Raw genomic sequence first — 25,305 nt, 5'->3', positions numbered from 1 at the left:
TCTGGGGAGGCGCCGAGCTGACACCAGCTGCTGATTGGCAGAGGGTGGTTAGCACCATGCCCTTCCCCTGTTTTAAAGCACTTTAGAACAACACGCACCAATATCACATATGAGCGGGCGGAGGGAGGCATGGGGTCTTTTCACACCCCCGTTCTCTGTTCACCATCTGGGGCCGGGGGCTGGGAGGAGCTGGCCGTCCGGTCGGGGTCTGGGCTGGTGGGCTTCTCGGCTGCTGTGGGGTCCGGGGTGGTCTTCTTGTCCCCATGCCAGAGGAAAAAAGGGATCCATCTCCGAGGTCTGGTGGCGGATTGCCCCTCTGGGGGCGGTGGTGCCTAGATCTCCGAGTATAGAGTATATATGGGGAGTGTGAATGTGCGTACGGCGTTCATTTCTGTGTCTTCATGTTGGGCGAATGGGTGAATATTTGTTTACTGTATGTGTGCATGAGGGTGGGAACGTATGCTTGTGTATGTGTACGCCTGTTTGTCTATACGTATGTGTCAGGTTGGGTCTTAGACTCCACCTGAAATAACATCTCAGGCTCCATTCCCCCCCGCCACACTCCCTGCTGGTGGATGAGGCCCCCGGCTCGATGTCCAGGGCTGGATGCTCTGGTGTGTGCTGGCTCACTCTCGGCGGTTGCCTGCCGGAGCCTGGCCCTTGCAGCTCTGTCGGGGCCCTGGCTGGGGGGTGGGGGGGCCCTTGGATCTCTGGGCCCGGGGTCTGGTCTGCCCTGGTGTGGCCGGCCGCCGGCGGGGCCTGCGTGCTCGTCGCCACGGCCCCCTGGGGCTCCTGTGATGTGGCTGCCGGATGGCCCCCCTCCGGAGCGCTCCTCTGCCCTTTTCTCGGTGGGGGCTGCAATTGTCCCTGCGGTGGTCCTCCTGGGGTTCCCGTGCCCTGGGGGGCCTCTGGATATCTGGGGCCCGGGTCTCCTCCGTGTCGACTTCATGTCCTGGGTGGGCGGGTCTGTGGCTCCCCACACACACTACTAGACAATTACATGGAGAAACCTTAGGAACACCAGAGCGCTGACACACAGGTGTACACACAGGTGCTCACGGACACATGCTCACGGACACACACTGTCTTGATCGGCTGTTGTTTCTGGGCATGGGTTGTAAGGCTGGTTGTGTGTGCTGTTCAACAACATTTAACGTTTGATGGTCGTTGTGATTAGTACAGATGTTGTATGTTGTCTTTCTCTTTTCAACAGACATGGAAGCAGATTATCTGTTTTGTTTTTTTCTTGTTTTTTTTTTTTTCTTTTGTTTTTTTTCTGTTTTCTTTCCATTCCTCTCTCTCCCTCTCTCTCTCTTCCCTCCTTCTCCTTTGTCCCCCCCCTCCCTCTCCTTCTTTTGAGGAAGTAAATAAAAATATAAAATAAAAATAAATAAAAATAAATAAATAAATAATAATAAAAAATAATAATAATGATAATAAAATAAATTAATAAATAAATAAATAGATACATATTAAGTAGTCCTCCGCAGAGGGGGGGTGGAGGAGGGAATAAAAAAAAAAAAAGAAGAACTCATTGTCATGTTTAAGAAACCAATTTGAAGTGATTCGAGCTTTGTGACATGGTGCATTATCCTGCTGGAAGTAGCCATCAGAGGATGGGTACATGGTGGTCATAAAGGGATGGACATGGTCAGAAACAATGCTCAGGTAGGCTGTGGCATTTAAACGATGCCCAATTGGCACTAAGGGGCCTAAAGTGTGCCAAGAAAACATCCCCCACACCATTACACCACCACCACCAGCCTGCACAGTGGTAACAAGGCATGATGGATCCATATTCTCATTCTATTTATGCCAAATTCTGACTCTACCATTTGAATGTCTCAACAGAATTCGAGACTCATCAGACCAGGCAACATTTTTCCAGTCTTCAACTGTCCAATTTTGGTGAGCTTGTGCAAATTGTAGCCTCTTTTTCCTATTTGTAGTGGAGATGAGTGGTACCCGGTGGGGTCTTCTGCTGTTGTAGCCCATCCGCCTCAAGGTTGTGCGTGTTGTGGCTTCACAAATGCTTTGCTGCATACCTCGGTTGTAACGAGTGGTTATTTCAGTCAAAGTTGCTCTTCCATCAGCTTGAATCAGTCGGCCCATTCTCCTCTGACCGCATCAACAAGGCATTTTCGCCCACAGGACTGCCGCATACTGGATGTTTTTCCCTTTGCACACCATTCTTTGTAAACCCTAGAAATGGTTGTGCGTGAAAATCCCAGTAACTGAGCAGATTGTGAAATACTCAGACTGGCCCGTCTGGCACCAACAACCATGCCACGCTCAAAATTGCTTAAATCACCTTTCTTTCCCATTCTGACATTCAGTTTGCAGTTCAGGAGATTGTCTTGACCAGGACCACACCCATAAATGCATTGAAGCAACTGCCATGTGATTGGTTGATTAGATAATTGCATTAATGAGAAATTGAACAGGTGTTCCTAATAATCCTTTAGGTGAGTGTATATGCAGTAGTAGCTAATACCTATTTATTTATTTAAATTTATTTAAATTTATATAAGTGTTCAAGTGTAAAGGGGTAAAATAGGTGATACTCTGTGAACATGGTTATAAGGGTGGCACACAAAACACTAAGATTGTCTAAGGACACATACAAACATGACCTATCTGTATATTGAGACTAGTAGTCATGAGTAAATCAATATACAGGGTATACAAAAGCTAAACTTCTTTAGGGTGTTGGTCTGTTCGGTGAGTGGTATGTAAGGCCGGATGTTTGGGGAGGGGGTTATGTGCCAAGTCGAGGGACCCCTGTCCATTAGGTCCACTCTGTTGTCTGTAAGTCCCTAAATCTTTGGGCAATAAAAGTTGGAGTGCTGGCCTCCCTTGTTATCTCTGTGTGTGATAGTAAGATTAAGGCCAAGCTACAGTCCCCACTGGCACCTTTTCATACAGTAGTAAACAGTCATGAGAAGGAGAAGCCAATAGCCTAGATTTGCTGCATGCTTTTTCATGAACATTTCACTTCATGCATTAATATAGTTTGCATTCATGAATTTATATTTTTGTATTAATTGCAGATGTTGTATGAATTTTTTTCAGTACTTTTCAAGTTCTGTGTCAAGTTTTTTTTAATTCATAAGTGCAAAGCTGAAACTTGTGTCTATAAATATGACACTGCAGTTTTGATAAGATACTGGAAACAGATGGTCGTGATATAAAATGTCAGTTATGGCTCTCATTTGTGACACATTTTCACATGTGGCTTTTAGGTGACAAGTACATCTAACAATCTACAAGACAATGGCCATCTATAGCAGTTTGTTGTACCACTTGAAAACTTCCCTCTTTTGTCTTAAAGAGTGAATTTTAAAGTAGTACTTTTTCATTTCTAACATTTATGTTCCTATGAGCTTCTAGTTGACATACTATGGTTCGGAGCCTTTCCAACCAGTTGCGGGGCCGGTTCTAGACATGCATATATGAGGGGGCAGACAGAATTGTGAAGGGGGCACATGGTGGCGACGGAGGTGGTGGTGGGGGTGCTCTGGATAACTGTTTTTGTCATGTAATTGGATTGCACTTTGTCAGGCCTCTACCCTAAGACCTGTCCAACTTGGGGGTCCCACCTGAAGCCTAAGCTTCTGCTGGTGTAGCTCTTATGGTCACTGAGGCACGCAAAGCCCCTGACCACAGTAAGGTGGCAATCCCTCAGGGGGAAAACTGAAAAATAAAACAACAAAAAATAAAATAAAATATTCCTCATCAGATTAAAACAACTAAAAACATGACATTTGCCTTAATTGGATGGCCTATATCAAACATATTTGAACCCAACAAAACACTTTTCACTATTGCCGATATTAACAAAACTAAAAAGGGTAGGCTAAGTTATGAAAAAGAAAAAATCAATTCACCAAGTCTTGAAATATAAAACTGAAAAATATGATTGGTCAGGGTTCGTTTCACTACATATTGTACTTGTTATAACGATGTATGTAACGAATAAAGAATCTTGAAATCACAACGAACAAATCGCTCAATGAGAATGAATGACGCAACCGACTGGCTAAGCTGCTTCTAGCGCCGAGGTGGTTAAAATGGTACGGTCCACACTAGGGGTGTCTGAAATCGTTTTACATAAAATTTTCCTACAAGTTGAGATTATCTTTCTTTTAAAAAAAAAAAACAAAAAAACAAAATAAAAATGTTAAGACCGCCCCCCCCAAACTGCTATATCTGTACCCCCAGTACCCCACGTAATTCGAACCATGATCACACGAGTCGTTATGATTTTGACGAGAGAGATTGCTGCTTCCTCTAAACCTCCCGCAATCGCGCAGCTCATTTCACTCTACCCTGCCTACTGAGAAACTGGCTCAACAGTGATTGGATGTTTAGCTGGGGGGAGGGTGAGTGGGAGATCTCTGCCGAGTGCTGTGTGAGCCCGCGCACAAACAGAACGAGGAGGGAAAGAGCGAACAAGAAGTGAAACTCGTTTGTGCCTTTTTCAGTGGATTTTTCAGCTACTGTAGTAAATCTTGTCCATATTCAGTTTGTGGGTAATCTATTATTTTCTTCCTCTACTTCTAAAAGTTTGATTTAAGGGGGCAGGACGTTTGTTTAAGGGGGCGTTGCCCCCTCTTGCCCCAGCGTAGAGCCGGCCCCGACAAGTTGTAGCCATCTTCCTGATCACTATAATACCAATGATGTAAAACTTAAGCCTTCTATGCATGTCATAACACAACTATACATTATTTATTTATCTTAATAATTAAAATTTACAACCTGACTACCTAAAACCAATTTTTTTGGTTAAAGAATATCGGAACTACTAAGGATATCTTACTGGAACGATTTAAGGCATTAATTTATTGATTAATCTTTTTAAAATTAGGTACCTCATTATGTCCTGTGCATAGTTCTGAAGTTAACTTTTAAGTTAACTTTTCAGCTTTATTATTATTTTTATTTTTGTTGAAAAAGTAATACATCATCCGCATAAAGACTAATTTTATGGGTTATACTTGCTGTTTGGATACCTTTGATATTATTATTATTATTCCGAATTGCTGCTGCCAATGGTTCGATAAATATAGCAAATAGTGATGGAGAAAGTGGACAACCTTGCCTAGTGCCCCTTCTGAGAATGAAGCTTGGGGAGATTTGATCATTTGTTTTTACACAGGCTTTAGGTGAACTGTATAAAATTTTAATCCAGGTTACGAAGTTCTCGCGAATTCCAAATTTTAGTAAGGTTGCCATTAGAAATTTCCAGTTGACCCTGTCAAAAGCCTTTTCTGCGTCGAAATGAGACGATTATGGCTTCCTTATTTTGAATGTTGCAGTAGTCTATTACGCCAATTAGTCTCCTCATATTGTTAGTGGACTGTCTGCCTTTAATGAAACCCGTTTGATATCACACATTTTTGAAGAATCAGCTGTATAGCTTCACTAAGCTTCTCTCACTTCGAATTTCCTGTTATTGGCTTTACTAACTTTTCTCAACTCTGCTTTCTATTTAGTAGTCTGAAATTTAATCAAGATTTAGACCAATTACACAAGGATTTAAAATGTCAATGACCCATTTCTCCTGGAAGAATGGTCAAAAATTTCCATAAACACACCTTATGGACAGCCTTCTCAGAAGAGTTGAAGCTATTGTAGCTGCAAAGGGTGGGCCAACTCCATATTATAACCTATGTATTAAGAATGGGATGTCATTAAAGTTTATGTGTGTGTAAAGACAGGTGTCCCAATACTTTTGGCAATATAGTGTACAGTATGTGACATGCAGACATTGCATGATACTCAAAAATTAAAACAATCAAAATGTGTAACACAGGTACCATGTGCTGAATATATCAAACTGCCATGATTAGGTCAAGGTCATGAAAGTAGGCTATGCTCAGTTAATGCTGCAACAATCAACAAGTTAATTGAAGAAACTGAAGATTTCGACAGTCTTACCCCAAGAATAGTTACGAAAGTATCAGTCTGGGGCCCCATTTATTTTTCTGGACTCTGGAACTAATTAAATTTGGGATTCAGCAGCGAAGAGAATGAAAAAAAGTAATTAGTAGCTGTAAGAGGCCTTTACTTCATCATCAGGGTTAGTTTATCTTTTTCATAGAAGTATATTGACAATTTTGTAAAACTTAATTTGGTGCTGTCGGAAATGATAGCATTGCATTCCTCAGACAGTCTTGTCATTTGGTCCACCCATCTAATCACTACCAACCTGATATATTTCTACAAGTAATGGATGGATCGCCTGGAAATGTGAAAGCAATTAAATAAGAACATAAGAACATAAGAACTATACAAACGAGAGGAGGCCATTCGGCCCATCGAGCTCGCTTGGGGAGAACTTAACTAATAGCTGAGAGTTGTTAAAATCTTATCTAGCTCTGATTTAAAGGAACCCAAGGATTCAGCTTGCACTACGTTATCAGGAAGACTATTCCATACTCTGACTAAAGGGCTAGGCAGCGTCTGTACTATCTGCGACAACTTAGGAAGTTCGGGGTCTCTCCAGTAATTCTCAGGACTTTCTATTCAGGTGCTGTGGAGAGCATCCTCACACAGAACATCACATCCTGGTATGGAAATAGCTGTATTCAGGACCGTAAAGCTCTTCAGAGTGTGATCCGGGCAGCAGAACGCTGCTGCAGGTCTATCCTACCTTCCCTGCAGGACATTTATATTAAGAGATGTTGGTCCAGAGCAGTCCGAACATTGAAGGACTCGTCCCATCCCAGTAACGGACTATTTCAACTCCTGCAATCAGGCAGAAGGTTCCGCACTATCAGGTCAAAAACAGAGAGACTCAAGAGAAGCTTCTATCCTCAGGCCATCCGAGTCCTAAATCAGACCATGCCCCCACTCCCCTCATAGCATTCCTTAATTGAAACAGGACTTTATATGTACACTGTTTTTATATTGCGGTGCTATTATAGCACAATGCACTTTAAAACTATGCACTGCCCTTACATTTATACAGTTATACTTATTCTATTGCACTCATTTCTTTACTTATTTTTACTTTTGTTAATGTTTGCACAGTCAAGGAGCGGCTCAGGGTACATTTCACTGTGTTGTTGTACTTGTATGACTACACATGTGACAAATAAAGATCTTGAATCTTGACTACACAACTAAAGAAGTGCTTCCTTAAATCCAGTTTGAAATGTTCTCCCGCTAATTTCCACCTATGGCCACGAGTTCTTGTATTCGAACTAATGCTGAAGTAACTATTCGGTTGAACAGCATCCAAACCTGTTAGAATCTTATAGACCTGGATCATGTCCCCCCTCAGTCTCCTTTGCTTGTGTTTTACCTGAATGCTCCGAGTTGTTATTGCGATATGTAGGTCTGAATGTATACTTGTATTCATTTATTGAACATTCTACTTATGTGACAATTTGCAGAATCTTTCCCCTCCAATTAGGTGGTTACTTTTTTCTGTATTTATTTTGTGTATTTTTTGTGCATGTTTTTGCTCTATGCTTTTTAATGAACATTTCACCTCATGAATTCTTAACGTTTGTATTCATAAATATTAATTGCAGATGTTGTGTGAGACCAGATAGGTCCTTTCAAGTTCTGTGTTGTTTTTTTAACACATAGGTGAAATTCATGTCTATAAATATGACACTGGAGTTTGATGAGATACTGGAAACAGATGGTTGTGATAAGAAATGTCAGTTATGGGCTCTCACCTGAGACATTGTTTCAGACGTGGCTTTTCGGTGACAAGTACATTTAACAATCTACAAAACTATGGCCATCTATAGCATTTTGTTGCACCACTTGCAAACTTCTTTCTCTTGTCTTTAAGAGTGAATTTGCATTTACAGTAATATTTTTTTTTCATTTATAACCTTTATGTTCCTTTCTTTCAGTTGATGTACTATGGTTTTGAGCTTTTCCAATCAGTTGTAGCCATTAGATAAATCATCTCTTTCTGACCATTATAAACTCAATGATCTAAAACATAAACCTTCCATATGTGTCATAACACAACCATACATTGCTGATTCACCTTCATTTGTTCCATTAGTTTACAACCTAACTAGCAAAAACCCATTTTATTTGGTTAACTGCCCAAATGATATCTATCAGACTAACAATATACCAACAATCATAATCCTACTGCTAGAATTAACAGTATGCAGCGTAGCATGTGGTGATAGTGGCTGGAATATCCACATCTTATGGGGGAATTGTAATAAACTCTTCTTTTTCATTTTAAAATAACTTGACATGTCATTTTATGAACCATGGAGTGTAAATTGACATAAAGAGTAACAGTACTCAAGGTAACAGCCATGAATTGCTTCAGGTAATGTCCAATATTCTATGGTCCAACTATCTGCAGTGTTAAACTACACATATTTCATCTGGAGATGATTTTTTAAAACACGAGTGTCCATTTGTAACTGCTACATTTCATTTATCAGTTTAACATCAATTCTGAGAATGCAAAACAGATCCAGTCACACCAAGCACTGTACAGTACTGTGACCTGCCTGGAGAGTGACAAATTCCAAAGAGTACATCAGAGTACTGTTCCAAGCGTAAAAAATGTAACCAACCTCACAGAGCATTGTGCCATTATAAAAACTCTGAGGGAATATATGTTTGCTGGAGATGGCTTCTGGTAGACGAAGCACGCTCTTATAGCACTGCCTTTACACATCACATTGTGAAAGGCATGGAATGTGCAATAATTTGTTCCAGCAGCACCAGTGCAATGCACAGCATTAGTGAGCAGGACTGGCCAAGGTCACCTGAGCACATCAGTAGGGCTCAGTCTCCATCCTCAAGTGTGCAGCCTCCCAAAATATATATATGAGACTAGAAAACAGACTAGGAAGCAGACTTCTGGAACTGCCCAGGCTGATTTATACTGTACTTCCACGTGAAGTCTATGGTTAGTTTACGTCATGGCCAAATGGCTACGCATTTATACTCGTGCGCGGTTTGTGTCACCTCATCATGTACCTACAGTGTCAGACTATGGCATAAGCTATGGCATACGTTATGCATGTTGGTATAGCATAGGTAGGGTATAGCCATACCCTACCTATGCTGTACCAACAGTGTAGGTTTACAAACAAACAAACAAATATATTTTTGTATAGCGCATTATCACATGACATTGTCTCAAAGCGCTTTACAGCATCCCCACCCAAAGCCCCCAGTGAGGAGTGGCAAGGAAAAACTCCCAAGGAGGAAGAAACCTTGGGAGGGACCAGACTCAAAGGTGGAGCCCATCCTCCATGGGCCGGCAGGGAGAGTCAAATCGGAGAAATGGCTAAGTGCAGAAGTATAGATCCGCCTTTAGCATGAAGCCCTTGGAGATGCATTTACATTCCAAAAAAGAAGGCGGCGCTGACTTCGGCACTGGTCTTCACTGTAATTACATTATACAACAGGATTTTTGGCAATTAAGCAGAGTCTCATCTCAGGTTGCATCGGTTAGATCCTGGTGCTGGGTCTGGGGATGGTGCCTTAACTTCTCTGGACCTTCATGCTGCATAGTGGATCCACCAGCCTGTTGTGAACATGCATCAAGCCTACAAAAGACCACATTGTTTAGAGAAGTTAAAACTGATGACTATCATCTGTGAGTGTGTTCAAATACTGATGAAGGAAGTTTCTCCGTCTATGAAGGGGCATGTTTAGAAAGTTGATTCAAGACATATATGGGTCCTTTTTGCAACACAAGGACCTGCCTTTGTTGCCCACCTTTGAAATACTTGACCGTCTTAATCCTGAGCTCCAGAGTGGCATCTTCGTCACACACAAATATGGTCCTTGGGTGCTGCTGGAAAGCTGAGACGGTCCACATGTGGTTCACACCCTCCTCTATGGCCTTGTACAGGGCGAAAGCTTTGTGTGCCCCAGTAATTAAAACCATGACCTGTAACACACAGACAGCGTCATTAGGAAGCTGCAAGCACAGCTTACTATGCCACAACCTTATCACTTTTCACACCTTAAGGCACACTTCATCAGATTAAAATGCAAGTGTCGTTATAACGTCATTTGGAAAATATATGCAAAAATGGCTTAAAGACAAAAAGTTTTAATAGTTAAAAAGGAGATAGCCTCATCTATATGTAGCCTAAACTAGTGAGTCGATAGCCTCATCTATATGTGGATGTGTAAGTTCAGCTGTTGACCAACACTTTTCATACACTTTATCAAGGGATATTTATCAATGGATAAAGGAACATGGAAGAATTACTTACTGGATTGATTTATAGATGTTACTATTTTTAAAATTAGACACCTCATTATGTCCTGTGCAGTTATGGTGTTATTGTTATTATTATTATTATTATTATTATACCTCTCTGGCATCCATCACTGTTCCGACACCAACAGTCAAAGCCATTGTGGGAACCTTTGTCAGGTCGTTCCCGAAAAACCTAGCGTTAGCTAAAATGGTATCCTTAGCTAGCGTCTTCACCCTGGTTCGGGACACAAGGCTGGAACCCGGCTCGTTGAAAGCGATGTGACCGTCAGGGCCGATGCCTGCCAGGGAGCAGAGCAACAGGTAGAGAAGTGAGAAATCACTGTGAGAAGGTATGTAAAACGCTATAGTTCAGGAGATGCTTATTTATCTCTTGTACAGTTTATTTATTCACTCCTGTTAATTATACCTGTTTCAGTAAAACAAAATCATCAAACACACAAGCATATAATAAATCTAACAGGCAAGAAGCAGAGGTGTATGCGCTGCACTAGAATATGAAAGTATAAAAAAAAACACTCAATCATTAATAAACTGTAGTGAACTGTGGCCAGAAGTCTCATACAAGTCTTGCATGCAAACATTAAGATTGCAGATGCCAATTTTGACATACACAATGGGATTTAGGGTATAAAAACAACAATGTGTGTGCCATGAAAACTGTAAGTTTCTCAGTCTCTTTTTTACTGAGAGGTAAACACCCCCCTCGGTAGTTGAAATCTGGCGCAGGGGACCCTATGACATGATAGAGGATGAACAGCCGGGTCTTGTGCTTGGAAAGGCTGAGACACCACACTTTAAATGATGCATACTCATGTTTTTCTGAAACTGTTATCTGGCGACACCAAACGGCAAAGCAGTGAACATTTTTGAAATTGCATTCTTACTTAATACACTGTCTGTAAAAGAATATGTATAGAAAATGGATTGGCTGTTATTGTGGATAATCTTTTATTAAGTGAATTTCAAGCAATTAACGATGTAGCAATAGATGTATGTGTAAAAGCCATAGCATTTATTGGATATTTATTGCATGGAGGTACAGTAATGTCAGAGATATTACCTGGTACAATGGGAGGAGCTTAAATGGGGCTCCATTTATGAAGTCATAAGTGGGGGGGGGCATACCCCTGATTCTGATTGGTCGAGGGGTAATGTTCATACATGGTACCATACATGCTTATGCTATGTGATAAAGGGGGCCACATGGTTTGGGTTGCCATTAAACTTTAATAGAATAAAAATAAATTACGTGTATTTATTAATGTGCTATTTTCAATTACGTTTTATGGAATAATAAAACATTTGAGCAGGATGAATGTAAGCTAATGCGTACACAGCCAGCGGGGGTTCCGTCCGCAGTAGACACAAGTGCCCTGGCGTATTTTAAAAGAAGAAAGCACTTAAACTTATATTTAACCAAAATGTTTAAAGAAGAAGAAGAAAAACTTTAGTGTTATTTTTAAAAGAAAGAAAAGCCAAAGAGCAGGCGGAATTTAAACAAGTACAAACATACCCGAATGAAACACTGTCAGAAGAGCAAATGCTGAGTTTAAACAAGCACAAGTCCCAAGCGAAACCAATTAACATACGACATAATGTCGTTTTACAAGAAACATAGCACTTAAACATTTTAACATAAGTTTTTAAAAACGGTGCAAAAGCCATTATCAGTTTAACAGTTTATTTCAATGTAAATAGAAAAAGTATTTCACCAAACGTGAAGATCCAGCAATAGCCATTCAGGGTTCCAATGACGCCGCACAAACAGCGGGGTCACGGCAGCCATTATCCCGCAGCGGACTGAACCTGCCATGCATCCTGCCAGTTTGAACAATGCGGGCGAAATGACGTCCTAGGCGGCATGCACTTGGCACATGTTCACTCACGCAGACATCCCATTTCAAAATGGCGGCACCAATGGTGCGCCTGTTATTTCAAATAAACCCTTTAACCATAACGTTTTTTAAGTAGTGAAGCACCCTAAGGATTTCGACAACAAGAATCAAGGAATAACGCGGGTAATCCTTATTAAAATGAGCGCATGCGCTCTCTCTCTCTCTCTCCTGTAACGCATGCGCGTAGAGACAAACAGTATTTTCTTTAAAGAGTCGATTCGCGGCTGTCAAATTGGAAACAAAATGGCTACCAGCAGACAAATTGTTGTCGCAATGCTAACCAATGGCCCATGGGTGTGAGAAGCACGCTCCCCACCAGCAGCCCCCCATCCTGACAGAAAGGACATTAACTCTATTTGTTAATCTGACTTATTTGTAAATAGTATAAAATAATCTATTTCTAATTTAAATAAAAGTCGATCTCTAACACCACAGCTCTAGGGGTCTGGCATAGGCCTGGATGCCCCGCTGTAGGTCTGGGGGTTGGATAAAGTATCTAACTACGTTTGGTTAATCAAAAGGAATAAAGCACTATAACTTAAAAAGCGGTATTTAGTTGTATTTTGTTAGTTTATTTTAAATGAGTTGGACCGCATTATTTAATTACATTTAATAGCTGTAGGAACTAGTGAATGGAATTTAGCAACATACATCAAAAATTAATACGACAAAATTTTGCAGATTTCATAAAGCAAGACACCGCAAGGAGTGTGTTCGATCCAGAAATGGCACCGTAGTCCCGGATAGGAACTATAATGAGCGGTATTTAGCTACATACATGCAGTGCATGACGACTCAGCTCTAAACTCACCACCAATGAAAAGGCCGATGCCCCCAGCAGCTGCTATTTCCTGCTCAAAGGCCTCACACTCAGCCTGCAGATCAGCCGCGTTGCCGTCCAGAATGTGGGCGTTGGCCGGCTCAATGTCGATGTGCTTGAAAAAGTTGTTCCACATGTAGGAGTGATAGCTTTCTGGGTGGTCCCTGGGCAGCCCTGAGTTTCAGAGAAATACTTTAAATGACCCCTCCAGGAGACCTGGGTTTTAGAGATGTGCCCCCATATTTATCACTTATAAATGGCATGTATTCAGGGTGCAATTAAGCTACTACTAAATGTGCCAATTTAAGAAGAAAAGTCTACACAGAACAAAAGAAGGTATTGATTCGGAAGAAATTTCAGAATACCCAGTTTTATAAATGGGTAAATGTTGGTCTTTACCTTAGGTGTAAATCTGGGGGGGGGGGGTGCAGGTGAGTGACATAGGTATCATAAGTGGACCCTGAGATGAGGTCATTTTTCCACATTGCAGGGCCTACATTTGTGGCGGAATCTCGCGATATATGCATAATTTTTATAATTAGCTCAAGACAGTAACACACTGACATATTAGTGAAGATGAATAGCGGCAAAAATAGAAAAATATCACTTATATATTGTGACTGAGACAGCAATAATTTATGGAAACAAACTAACTGTACACAGCACAACAAAATCGCCCTATAACACAACGTGACGTCACACCTCTGACCCCGATGTATAAAGTAGACATAGCAGAGTATGAATGATCACACGCCTTTAACCAGTCCTGCACTAAGTGAGGTTAGACCCGTCTGCACGATTGACATAGAGACAGCATACAGAAATAAAGACATGTGGAAATATATAAATAAATGAAGAAATGTATAAATACAGAAATATAGAAATAGATAAATGAAAAGGTGTACAGCTAATTATGCCCATGATCAAAATGTATACATGTACGTATTTATTTATATATTTCATCATTAATTTGTACATGTATTTATTTATATTTATGTCATGTTTAGTTCTCCATTGATATACCCCCCAATGTTAATATGAAACCTACGTCCCTGGGGCCTCATGTATAATGACGTGCGTAGAATTCACACTAAAACATGGTGTACGGACAAAACTAGGAATTTGCATACGCAACAAAAAATCCAGATGCACAAAACTGTGCGTAAGCACAGATCTACGCACATTCCCTTTATAAATCCCAATGAGCGTGAAATTTTACGTACGTGAACAAGGCCACAGCCCCCCCCCCGACCTGCCCATAATTATGTATATTTGCACATGTAAATCTGTATAAATAACTGCTTTGTTCTATGTGTTTCTTAAACAACAATGGGTAAACCATGTTGGAAAAAGAAGTACTGTATTCTGCGCACTATAAGGCGCACTTAAAAGCCTTTAATTTTCTCAAAAATCCACGGTGCGCCTTTAAATTCGGTGTGTCTTATGTGTGCACTGAGTTCCAGAATCTGTAAAAATGTTGTGCATTTTAGTAGTTTTAGCAGCTTGATTGACTGTCGGACCATTTCCTGCCGACATAGGGATGTAGTAATACGTACACTACGTACGCTGGCAGCGATAAACCAATTGCAGAACATTACGTAAAGCCACGTACAGAGGTACGCTTACCTCCGCCACGCCTACGGTAGGTAGGTATATTGTACTACTGGTGCACTGCGAAACAACATTTGTTTAGCTAAGGACCCTGAAAATGGCATCAGAGAAGAGACATGCTTACGATGCACAATTCAAACTACAGGCTATCAGTTACGCGGTTGTAAATGGGAATAGAGCAGCAGCGAGAGAATTCAAAATCAATGAATCTATGGTTCGGAAGTGGAGGAAGCAGGAGAATGACAACAGACTGATCAAAAAACAATGTGAGTGTATTTTTAAATACGTAGTAACTAAACTCACTGTTTTGCTTTTGTTACCTTGTTTTTGCATGCGCCGAATAATACGGTGCACCTTATGTATGGCTTAAGTATAGAAATAAGCCCCGCAATTGAGAGTGCGCCTTTCAATCCAGTGCGCCTTATGGTGCGCAAAATACGGTGAGTGCGAAGTGGAGGTCATGTTAACAGAACTCGAGAAAAGAAAAGTGATATTATTTGGTGGTTTAAGTAGTGGCATCAGCAATAAACAAAAGCTGACGGAGTGGCACAGCGTGGCGGAGTCAGTTAAAAGTGTTGGTTCCGAAATTCGCACGGTGGCTGAAATTAAAAAGAAGTTATCGGACATTAAATCCGACGTTAAAAAACGAGTGGCCGCTCACCATAAGAGTCTTAACAGCACAGGCGGAGGGAGCGGGATTCCCGGTCTCACACTTTTATTGGGGGAGGGGGATGCTGATGTCAGCGCGGGTGAGTTTTTCTCGTACCATACTTGTTTGAATTACTTGCATGTTTATGAATAACAAGTAGGGCACAGATGCGGTGTTACTTTTGTTTATTCTGTGTGTTTATTCTTACAGACATTAGTACAAGACGTGCCACCGTTGGTGGGGGAGGAAGCCGGCCAGGCCTGGCAGGCTAAAGTGTATAGTGAGGGTCTGCTGGGAATGTCTGTCAGGAGGAGCTTCAACTCCTATCTCCGGCAGAGCTTCTCCCATGTCCCTGGGGAGGCGGGGGACATTGAGTCAGAATGGGCCTTGTTCCGTGCCGCTATTATGGAGGCGGCTGACTGGAGCTGTGGCCGTAAGGTGGTCGGTGCCTGTCGTGGCGGCATTCCCCGAACCCGCTGGTGGACACCGGTGGTGAGGGATGCTGTCAGGCTGAATTCAATTTAATTCAATTTTATTTATATAGCGCATTATCACAACATTACATTGTCTCAATGCGCTTTACATTTCTGCCTCGTAAGGTATGGAGGACTAGACATGACATAATTATAAATAAATAAATGTGTGAATAAATAAGTAAATACTGAAATAAATAAATACATAAATACAGTTTGGCCATGAAAACTGCTAAATGGATTCCTATATTTGTTTATTAACGTATTTAAATATTTATGAATTTCCACATTTTGTCATTTATTTATTTATGTATTTCCACATTTATTTATTTCTGCATTTCTGTCTCTGTATGTTAATAAGGTGGGCGGCCCCAAAAGCATGATTGGTTAAAAGTCGAGCTTCCTTGCGACTCAATTAGTAATGCCTCGACTTTTAACCAATCATGCTTTTGGGACCGCCCACCTTATTAACATACAGAGACAGAAATGCAGAAATTAATGAATGTAGAAATGTGGAAATACAGTAATAAATAAATGTAGAAATGTGGAAATACATAAATAAATAAATGACGAAATGTGGAAATTCATAAATATTTAAATACGTTAATAAACAAATATAGGAATCTATTTAGCAATTTTCATGGCCAAACTGTATTTATGTATTTATTTATTTCAGTATTTACTTATTTATTCACATATTTATTTATTTATAATTATGTCATGTCTAGTCCTCCATAGTAAGGACCCCCCATTGAGTAATCCAAAGGCAATGGTGGCAAGGAAAAACTCCCTAAGAGTCATTTTCTGCACCATTTTATTGCTACAAATTGATTAAAATCCGGTGCCGTACATTTGTAAACAACATACAATTAATGTTGGTGTATTGGATAAAGTCAGCGTCATGAATGTGAGCTTAAAAAGGGAAACCACAGTAGCAATGACTTGCCACTGGGTGCCGTCCATTTACAAAACCGAGCAGAAACGTGCGTACGCTGGAGCTGCCATGAGAATGTGCGTAGGAGTACGCCAAGTTGCGTTTTTATACATCTCGACGTGAGCGTGGAAACGGACGTACGCAGCATTTTTGTGCGTAAGCACCGTTTATACACGAGGCCCCTGGTCTTTAGTGTTCTGTTTTTATTTCATGCAAATTAGGTAAATCTGTAAATTCTTTGAAATATCTTATCAAAATGTTCATGCAAGCACGCTTCATATTTCTTTTTGAGCAGTGTTCAACATGGACATACTCGTGAAACAGAAACTTACCTACGTATTCGTCCATGTTGAAGGTTTTCACATATTTAAATGAAAGATCTCCACTTTCATAGTATTCAATTAACTTCTTGTAACAGCCAAGCGGAGTGCCACCTATAATACCAAAATAATGGCTAGATGTGACAAACTTACAAACATAACTTTGGCGAACACTTCGCGAGGCGAACAGGGAGAACTCTGTTCAAGCAGGCTCGTTTATTCCGCCACGTTTAAAAGGTCAGTGGTAAAGAAACCAGCAAGAACGGACTTTCGGCAGGAATACTGAAAAATGCAGGGGGGAGACATGCATTTTACCAACACAATAAGGGGGGCGGGAATCCCAGGGTACGGAGGAACACGTGGTAGATGGCACAAATGTACACAGCACTGGGTGCAGTGGGTTGTTATGTAGATCTTCCACCGAACAAGACTAATGCTGTAACTCACAATGTTTTAGTCTGGGTTAAATAAGTTTCAATCCATAAAACAAATAAAATCCCCTTACCAGTGGGCAATCCTAAAGTAAAGTATCTGTCAGCACTTGGGTTAAACTGGACGATGCGGTTGCGGATATACTTGGCAGCCCATTCACTGGACTGGACATAATCTTCAAGGATTACCAGTTTCATTGTTGCAAATCTGTGTTTCGTTTGGATCAAAAAATCTGAAACAAACTTTCAGAGGAACCGATATAAAGTTACAATATAAACGTACAATGCTACAGCAATTGTGACAGTAATTTGAAAGAGCATCTTTTAACTCTCATATAAATAACTTCGCTACTCGATACTATATTTGCTGCCTGGGGAAAGTTGTTATAATTTCTCATCCATAACCGTTATATTTGCCCCGTGCAGCAGTTAATTATTCGCCAGTATTTAATTAATTTTCCAAGTTATTGCATATTATTTACACGTAAGAAAGGATAGCAACATGCAATTGTGTTTGGGAAAGACGTATAATTTAAATTTACCTTGTCAGAATGGCTGTTAAGAAACAAAAATCCGCCACCTTTTGCACAGAAGTAAGAAACTTGCGATCGTCTATCCTCGGCTCATGTGACTAATACAATCACATGGGCCGCTTCCGATCATATGATTTGTCCGTCACGTGATCATTCTGGACGGCGAATCTGTTGTGTGGCGGTAGTTCTCCTTTTAGTGGTGCGACAGAAAGTGACAGTAAAAGCTACGTTATTATCCTTTAGTAGTAATAACCTTTAACGGTGAATCTGACGCCTTGCAATAAAGTCATTATTTTTTATTGTTGTTGTTATTGGTTTAACAAAACCCAAAACTTTCAGAAAAAAATCTTGCCGTTAGCAGGACAATCAATTTTGTGTGTTTAAATTAACTTGATTTAGATTTTTTTTAGTAGGCCCTTGTAAAAACGCTTATGGTAACAGCGTTGTAATTAAAATATTGGAATGTGTGCTGGTGTACAGTACATCTATATAGTAGGCCTACATACAGGGGCGTCAGAAGCATTTTGAATGTGGGGGGACACTGGCATAAAAGTATAATATTTTACGTTAAATGTGGGGGGGTCCAGACGCATAATTATGAAATATAAATAGGACACGTCCCCCTCAGGTTTAATGGCAGCGACGCCGGCATATACTGTAACACAGACGGGACATTTGGAGACATGGGTTTCACATACCCTTAGTGTAAATATAACTTGCTATTTATAGTATATCCACCCACTTGCCAGCGACTGTTCTGTGATTAAACATAGCCTAAGCATAACACTAATAAGCAAAAACAAGTTTTGCACTTATATCAAGGTATGTTATCTGTAGTTTTATTAATATTCGTTATTGTTTACTATATACAGTAGTACTGCCGTTTCACTGTGACGCTTTTTTACTTTATCAAGTGTTTCAGTTCGGCTATACTGCATGTTCGACGATAAATGCCTATTTCTGAGAGAGTTCCGGTGTTGTACTTAGCAAAGAAATATTGATTCCATAGCTGTGACACGCGTTTGTTTACTGAGCGTAGGTTTTGTTTCGACGTTATAGGGACCAAATCAACCCTAAAGCCCACACCCCCTTAAGTTTACACACACGCTACTCCCGCAATATACCCAAAGGTAAGTAATACGAACCCATACCAATGCAGGCATGTTGGTAATACCGGTTTGACAAGGTGGTATTATTATTATTATTATTATTATTATTATTGTGTAGAATGACTGAAATGACTGAATTCCAACCGTTTGAGCAAGACTTCTACCAGTCAACCTATAACATAGATGACCAGGAGCAGAACGTGTCTGGCTTCGAAGGAACGCGGCAGAATCCCAATATGTAAGTGCGGCTAAGAAGCTAATCATTTCATCGTTTTTTTGTTTGTTTGCAGTGTCAGTATTCTGGAAAACATTTATGTTGTCTCACAAACCGTGGTTAAGTTAGTTTTATATTCATTATTCGATATATTAGACATATTTAAATCTGAAAAAAAATCACGTTGAAGGTAGCCTATTTTGCAAAAAGAAGCGTTGTGACATCAGGAATTTTATTCTGAATACATCACAGGTAGTTTGACCTTAAAAGATCAGGAGGCCAATGGATTTATTTAATTTTTTTTTTTTCAAAAAAATCCATATAAAATCCCGTTGAAGGTGTTTTGCGAAAAGAAGCCTTGTGACATATCAGGAATATTAGTCTGCTTGCATCACAGTTAGTTTGGAGGCCGTATGGATTCGAATTGTTTTCATTATCGAAAAAGGAATAAAAGACTTAAAAAACTATTAAAACACCATGTGACATATGACAATTAAGTGTGTATGAATACATCACAGTTGGTTTGACATACGTCAATCAGTGCAAGTGTGAAATACATTTTTTGAAAATGTCGACTATTTAGAATATTGAATAGAAAAGTACAGTAACTTAATATTAAAATACTGGACTAACATTAGAAATGCAACGCACGCTTGGCTGTGTTTCCCCAGTGTCTATGGCAGGACAGTCACAGGTACGTATACCCCTTCTGTTGTACCTGGTTCCCCCGTTCAACCTTACACCAGACAGCTCTTTCAGCCCTCGGAGGTCCCTGCCACATCAGCCCACCCAGCTGCAGACGGATTTGCAGATGAACCACCTTTACTTGAAGGTGAGGTCCCCTGTTATGACGCGTACGTGCCCGGAAACGCAAACAAATAGGCAGGAATCCAGGGATCAGGAACACTGGGTTTAATGGCAGCACAAAGCACGCAACGAAACAACGTCAATGATCGGACTGGGGAAATAAACGGAAACGCGGACTAAATACAATGAACTAATGACAACAATCAGAAACAGCTGTAAAACACTGGGATTCCACATGAGGTTAACGAGGGGGCGTGGCACATGAGAGGAGCGGACGATCGGGGCATGACAGTCCCCATCCTTATTTAAGAGTTTAATAGTTTTTTTGTCATTAATTTTATTTATTTATTTTATTATTTTGTATTTACTTAGAACTGACAAATGCAAAATTTATTGATGTTATATATATATAAATTGTAATAAGTTTAATTGTGAGTTAAATTCAAAACTATATTAAATTCCACAGAACTGGGAATTAACTTCGACCATATTTGGCAGAAGACTCTGACAGTTTTAAACCCAGTTAAGCCAGCAGATGGCAGCATCATGCATGAGACGGACCTGACTGGACCTGTACTCTTCTGCGTAGCCTTGGCTATCACCCTGCTTATGGTAAGCTTGTGTTATTGTTGAATATTCACATAGAGCAGTGTTTTCAGGGAATGCTTTTCTGCCCCCTGCCAGCTCCCATCCTATATGAACCAATCAAGCAATTAAGGACACTAAATACCTGGTACTGCTGTTAAATTGCACCACCAGCCATACAGAAATATATTTGCATTATCATATTTAAAATTCAATTTTCTTTGGCAGCCTAACACTTTTAACCAGTAATGTACAAGTCAAACCTCTATCACTCCTGATTATGCAAGTTTTTTATTTTGCATGCCGCTATTGCTTTCCTTCACTGGCTAAATCTTTGCCCTCTCTGTACATACAGTATAAACAGTGTAAAAATAGCTCAGGCAGGTTTGCATCATTTCCTTTCATCCCTATTTGCATTATGAATATGTACACTGTACATAAATGTCTGTCTACATGTTGATGTTTCCGTGTATATGTAACATTTATGTGCATTTTTGTGTGTGTGTGTGTGTGCTATGTCCATATTGATTGTACATTCTGTATGCCTGCTAGGGGCGTAAATACTAAGCTTTGCCATGATACAATTCAATAAATTCAGTTTAGCAATTCCGTTGTCTGCTGATATTTGAAATGTTATTGTGATACAGTCCAATTTAGTTTGATTTAGTACATGATCAATATTTTGCATACAGTTAAACAAGCTGATTTTTGTCGAAATTTTTTGAATTCAAAAACACAACAATTAATTTTTAATTTATCATTTTAACAACAGAATGTGTTGAAAAAACCATAAATACCACAAAAATGTATCCACAACAGAGATTCCATCTTCTATCAGTACTTTAACAACAAAAAAATATTTCTGGATATGTATAGTTTACTTTCTGAAAACACAGGAGTAAAGGTGAACTAGAGTGCATAAAGTGTATTGTAATACTTTGCTCTCTACTAAGGTGACTCGATGGCTTCGTGTGAAAAATGTTTTCACAGATTTTTTTTCAGCAACGTTTTGGCGAATCTTCATGGTTTAGTGATATGAATCAATATTTGTTAACTGAGACAGTGTAATCATCTTATGGCCTTAATCTATATATCAGTTAGAATCAATGAATTGTTACACCCCTAGCATCTGCATGTATGTCTGTTTTTTAAATTAATGTGTGTATATAGGTGCTTCTTCTTGTCTAGGCTGGGAAGTCTCATTTCGGCTTTGTGTATGGGGTCAGCGCAATGGGCTGTGGGGGCGTGTGCAGCCTGCTAAACCTGATGAGTGACATATCCGTGTCCTACGGCTGCGTGGCTAGTGTGCTGGGCTACTGCCTCCTGCCCATGGTGGGCCTCTCAGCTTTTGCTGTGTTCTTCACCCTGCAGTAAGTTACCAAGCCCCTGTGACCTGCAAACCCACTCCTCTCTGTCTCTCTCTGTTTTTTACCACTGGAGTCTATTCACCACCAAGCGAACTGACACAAATTATCAAGAAGAAAATGGCACAAAGATACAGGACTAACTCTCTTGTCTGATATTGTCTCGACTAGAGTGGTAGATAAACTGTGAACATATGTGGAGAGAATACAATTAAACAAATTTAAGCAAAAAAAAATCACGACTACCTGTACCTTTAGCAAAGGGTATGATTAAACTTCTTAAATTTGACTGGTCCATCCACTGCTGCATTCCCCTCTCCCCCCATCAGCAAATTTTACTGACAGCTTTCCCACCCCCACCCTGATTTGTAAGTTTTACCGCTGGCATCCCGCACTTTGATTAGAACATTATTTATGTTCCATCATTTTTAATTCCCTCTAGTTTCTCTTTCGGCTCCAAAAATATCGCCAATGTCCCACTTAGGGCCCCCCTACCCATGTCAGCCTCGGACCCCCAGAGAAGTTAGTCCACTCCTGACTGTAGCATGCTATATTTTACATTTTGCATTTTTGAAACTGTAGCGAACAATATTATTTGCTCTACTGCTAAGAGTACTGCAGTGCACTGTACAGCACAGGGTGTTTGTAATACACTGCAATGCTAAAGGTGATAATGGAAGGCAGTCAAACTGAAGGATAGAATTGCTGCCACAGTATTTTCTTTTTAGCTCTCAATTGATTCTTTGTGTGTTGGGTCTCATTCTGGGTATTGGCAATTATATTGCTATGTTTTCTTTCAGGGGCATTCTGGGAGTTGTGCTGGCGCTCCTTGTCATTGGCTGGTGCAGCCTGGCTGCCTCAAAGATCTTCATATCCACACTGGCCATGGAGGGCCAGCAGCTGCTGGTAGCTTACCCTTGCATGCTCCTCTACGGGGTCTTTGCACTGTTGACAGTCTTTTGAGACGACCCCAGCAGCTTTAATTCAGTTTGAGAGGAGGAGTTACAGCTTAAAGAAAATCCACCAGGCTCTCCCTGAAGTTACAACAGGAATCTGACAGCACTATTTTATTAGATTTTTTTCTTTTATTAGTTTTATTTTTATTAGTTTGAGAGTGAACTTTATATTTTTTCTGATATTGCTTCATTATTTCCCCACATTTTGTTTTGAATATGTATTTTTTTTGGTTTATTTTTGTGTTTGTTGAGTAATGAACAATTTCATGGGGTATGCAATACATTCAGATCCAACAGTCAAATGCAGGTCAGCGATGTTCCAAATCTTGTAACCAAATCATGTTTGATAAGCCCTTTTTCAAGCTGGCTGGATTGATTTACAAAGGATGGATTTATAGTCATTTACTACTTCTTGTAGATATGTTGTTTCCTTTAAGAGAGTGACTAAAGTCTTTGAATTTATTGCTAAGTATTCTGCCCAACTGTAGGTGAACTAATAGAGCTGGTGGCCTTCTGTGTTTGTTGAAGACATCTTTTGTGAATGATTAATTAGTTAGAAGTGCCACAGGAACTACCTTAGAACTGAGCAGCCAAACTATCCGATCAGCACTATTCCTTCATTAAAGTTTCATTTTTTGAATTTCATGTAAATACTTTCTGCTTTCATAATGGAGGGTTTAAAAAATAACCTCCAATGAGCATGTTGTGTATTTTTATAGGGTGAAGTCTACTCCATAAATGATCTTAATCACGCAGGGGAAACTGTATAGACGTAGGAAAAAAAACATTAGTGGTATATTATTTTCCCTTAGCATTTTCAGGGTGGCAGAACAGATATATCAGTCAGGAAAAAAGTTTCTGGTTGTTTTATTTGTTGAGTTTCTCTGTTCATCAATAAATGACTGCTAGGTTTTTGGAAACTGGTGGATTTTACTGACTTTTTGTCTTAGAAAAGAAATTTTTGTTTTCTACAGTATTTTGCCTACACTATTTTGATTCTTTTTATTTTTATCCAGTTGTGGAAACTGTGTATATCCACAGGTGTTGTGTCTGGGAGGAAACGGATTTTAGGAATACTTTGTTATTTTTTAATATGTCCTACCTAAATAATGTAACCTGCTGAAAGCGCACGCACTCTCACCCACGTAAAACAGAGAATGGGAGAGTGCAGTATGGCAAATGAAGTGACAGTTTGAAGGCTTCATCCTCCCGGCCGTGATGGAAACCTGCTGTGACACCGTGCGGTCAGGCCAGACGGCTCTGGGTTTGCCAGACGTCAGCGGCCCCTGAATGTCAGCGGCATTCAACAGGGCGCTTTCACACCTAGCTGGACCTCAGCCGAGCTCACACGCTGTTTCGGCAGCGTCTGCATATGAAATGGCGCCGCATCACTCGCTTGTATCTCTGACTATCTCTCCTCTTTCTCAGTTTTAAGACCCTCTGAGTATTCAGGACCTGTGTGAGACCAGTAATCTGGTCTGCTGTCCTTGCCCAACATGGCAGGAAGCCCGCATGCCTGTGTGTGTGTGTGTACATGTGTGTGGGTTACTGGCCTCTTGGAACTTGGATTTTAAGTTTATATCTACAATTTGGGATTTGGATCTTACTTTGGCACTTTTCTAGTACATTTTATGCTTTTATATTTTTATCATCATAAGAAATATGACTGCATTCAGTGCATTTGGAGAATCATAACAATTACTGTCATGTACATGCCATGTAATTTTAACTGGGTGTCTTTAGTAAACCATCGAACATGCTGATTTTATCATACAATAATTTTAATTAAAAAACGAATGTGAGTTAAATAAAAGAATGCTTAGCCCTGGATATAAATACTTTTTGTTAAATAACATAAATGTAAGAAATAATTAAATTAAATTAATCAAATAAATTATAAAAATGTATATATGGTTCTCGAATGTTTTATTAGTAGAGTGTGTTATTCACTTTCAGTGTAGGCAGTAAAGGGTGGCAAGAAAGGAATTGAGTTTGCTTTTAAATAGTCTTTTTTTCAGATATGAGAAATTTTCAGTGTAGTAGACAGTGAGGTGATTAGCAGTGTGATTTTAAACTCACAGATGGCTCAGCAATGTGACCTTACTGCCATCCGTGCTGGTGGTTTGAACTCCACCCCAAATCTTTCTGTTATGTATTGGTGGGGGTCCATTCCAGTGTCCCAGTTTAATCCTAAAATCCACATATGGTTAGCTGGTTTGGTGTCACAAAATTTTACAGTGTTTGCCCTCTGATGTAGAAATCGTCCAGAGTGTGTCTCTGGGTCCTGGAAATGTGATTGGCCGATTGGTGGAAATGTGATTGGCCGATTAGTGGATAAACCTTAAACTGACTGCGGTCGGGCACAGG

General features: G+C 40.2%; 2 protein-coding genes across 3 annotated transcripts; one reads left to right on the top strand and one right to left on the bottom strand.

Annotated features, from left to right (window-relative positions):
* Window positions 1–8,041: 8,041 nt before the first annotated feature.
* Window positions 8,042–18,057, bottom strand: LOC111857621 (glucosamine-6-phosphate deaminase 2-like). The gene is made up of 7 exons (XM_072707143.1): window positions 17,913–18,057; window positions 17,445–17,613; window positions 16,952–17,053; window positions 12,944–13,126; window positions 10,331–10,515; window positions 9,724–9,898; window positions 8,042–9,551 (listed from the first exon to the last, which is right to left on the bottom strand). The coding sequence occupies exons 2-7, from the start codon at window positions 17,566–17,568 to the stop codon at window positions 9,487–9,489; spliced, it is 834 nt and encodes a 277-aa protein (XP_072563244.1). The 5' UTR covers window positions 17,569–17,613; window positions 17,913–18,057; the 3' UTR covers window positions 8,042–9,486.
* A 22-nt stretch (window positions 18,058–18,079) lies between these two features.
* On the top strand, window positions 18,080–24,845 carry LOC111857623 (protein YIPF7-like). Of its 2 annotated transcripts, none has more exons than XM_023838697.2 (7): window positions 18,080–18,725; window positions 18,963–19,033; window positions 19,131–19,250; window positions 19,973–20,058; window positions 20,500–20,645; window positions 21,807–21,988; window positions 22,783–24,845. In XM_023838697.2, the coding sequence occupies exons 3-7, from the start codon at window positions 19,132–19,134 to the stop codon at window positions 22,943–22,945; spliced, it is 696 nt and encodes a 231-aa protein (XP_023694465.1). In that variant the 5' UTR covers window positions 18,080–18,725; window positions 18,963–19,033; window position 19,131; the 3' UTR covers window positions 22,946–24,845. The 2 variants fall into 2 exon arrangements, with proteins under 2 accessions (XP_023694465.1, XP_023694464.1); XM_023838696.2 differs by having other exon boundaries at window positions 18,093–18,725; window positions 19,898–20,058.
* The last annotated feature ends 460 nt before the right edge of the window (window positions 24,846–25,305 follow it).

Source organism: Paramormyrops kingsleyae, chromosome 25, assembly GCF_048594095.1.
Source record: "Paramormyrops kingsleyae isolate MSU_618 chromosome 25, PKINGS_0.4, whole genome shotgun sequence".
In the NCBI taxonomy this organism is placed as follows: domain Eukaryota; kingdom Metazoa; phylum Chordata; class Actinopteri; order Osteoglossiformes; family Mormyridae; genus Paramormyrops; species Paramormyrops kingsleyae.
The sequence above is the reverse complement of the archived record's forward strand: the minus strand, read 5'-3'. Positions and strand labels throughout refer to the sequence as shown.

Bases quoted from the DNA above. Each gene is read 5' to 3' on its own strand.
- LOC111857621 (XM_072707143.1), bottom strand. From the start codon at position 17,568: ATGAAACTGGTAATCCTTGAAGATTATGTCCAGTCCAGTGAATGGGCT. The intron at 17,054-17,444 runs GTAAGGGGATTT...TTGGTATTATAG, and splicing joins TACTTTAGGATTGCCCACTG to GTGGCACTCCGCTTGGCTGT. The intron at 9,552-9,723 runs GTGGGCAACAAA...GGTCTTTTGTAG, and splicing joins GACGGTCAAGTATTTCAAAG to GCTTGATGCATGTTCACAAC.
- LOC111857623 (XM_023838696.2), top strand. From the start codon at position 19,132: ATGACTGAAATGACTGAATTCCAACCGTTTGAGCAAGACTTCTACCAG. The intron at 19,251-19,897 runs GTAAGTGCGGCT...GTGTTTCCCCAG, and splicing joins ACGCGGCAGAATCCCAATAT to TGTCTATGGCAGGACAGTCA. The intron at 20,059-20,499 runs GTGAGGTCCCCT...TAAATTCCACAG, and splicing joins TGAACCACCTTTACTTGAAG to AACTGGGAATTAACTTCGAC.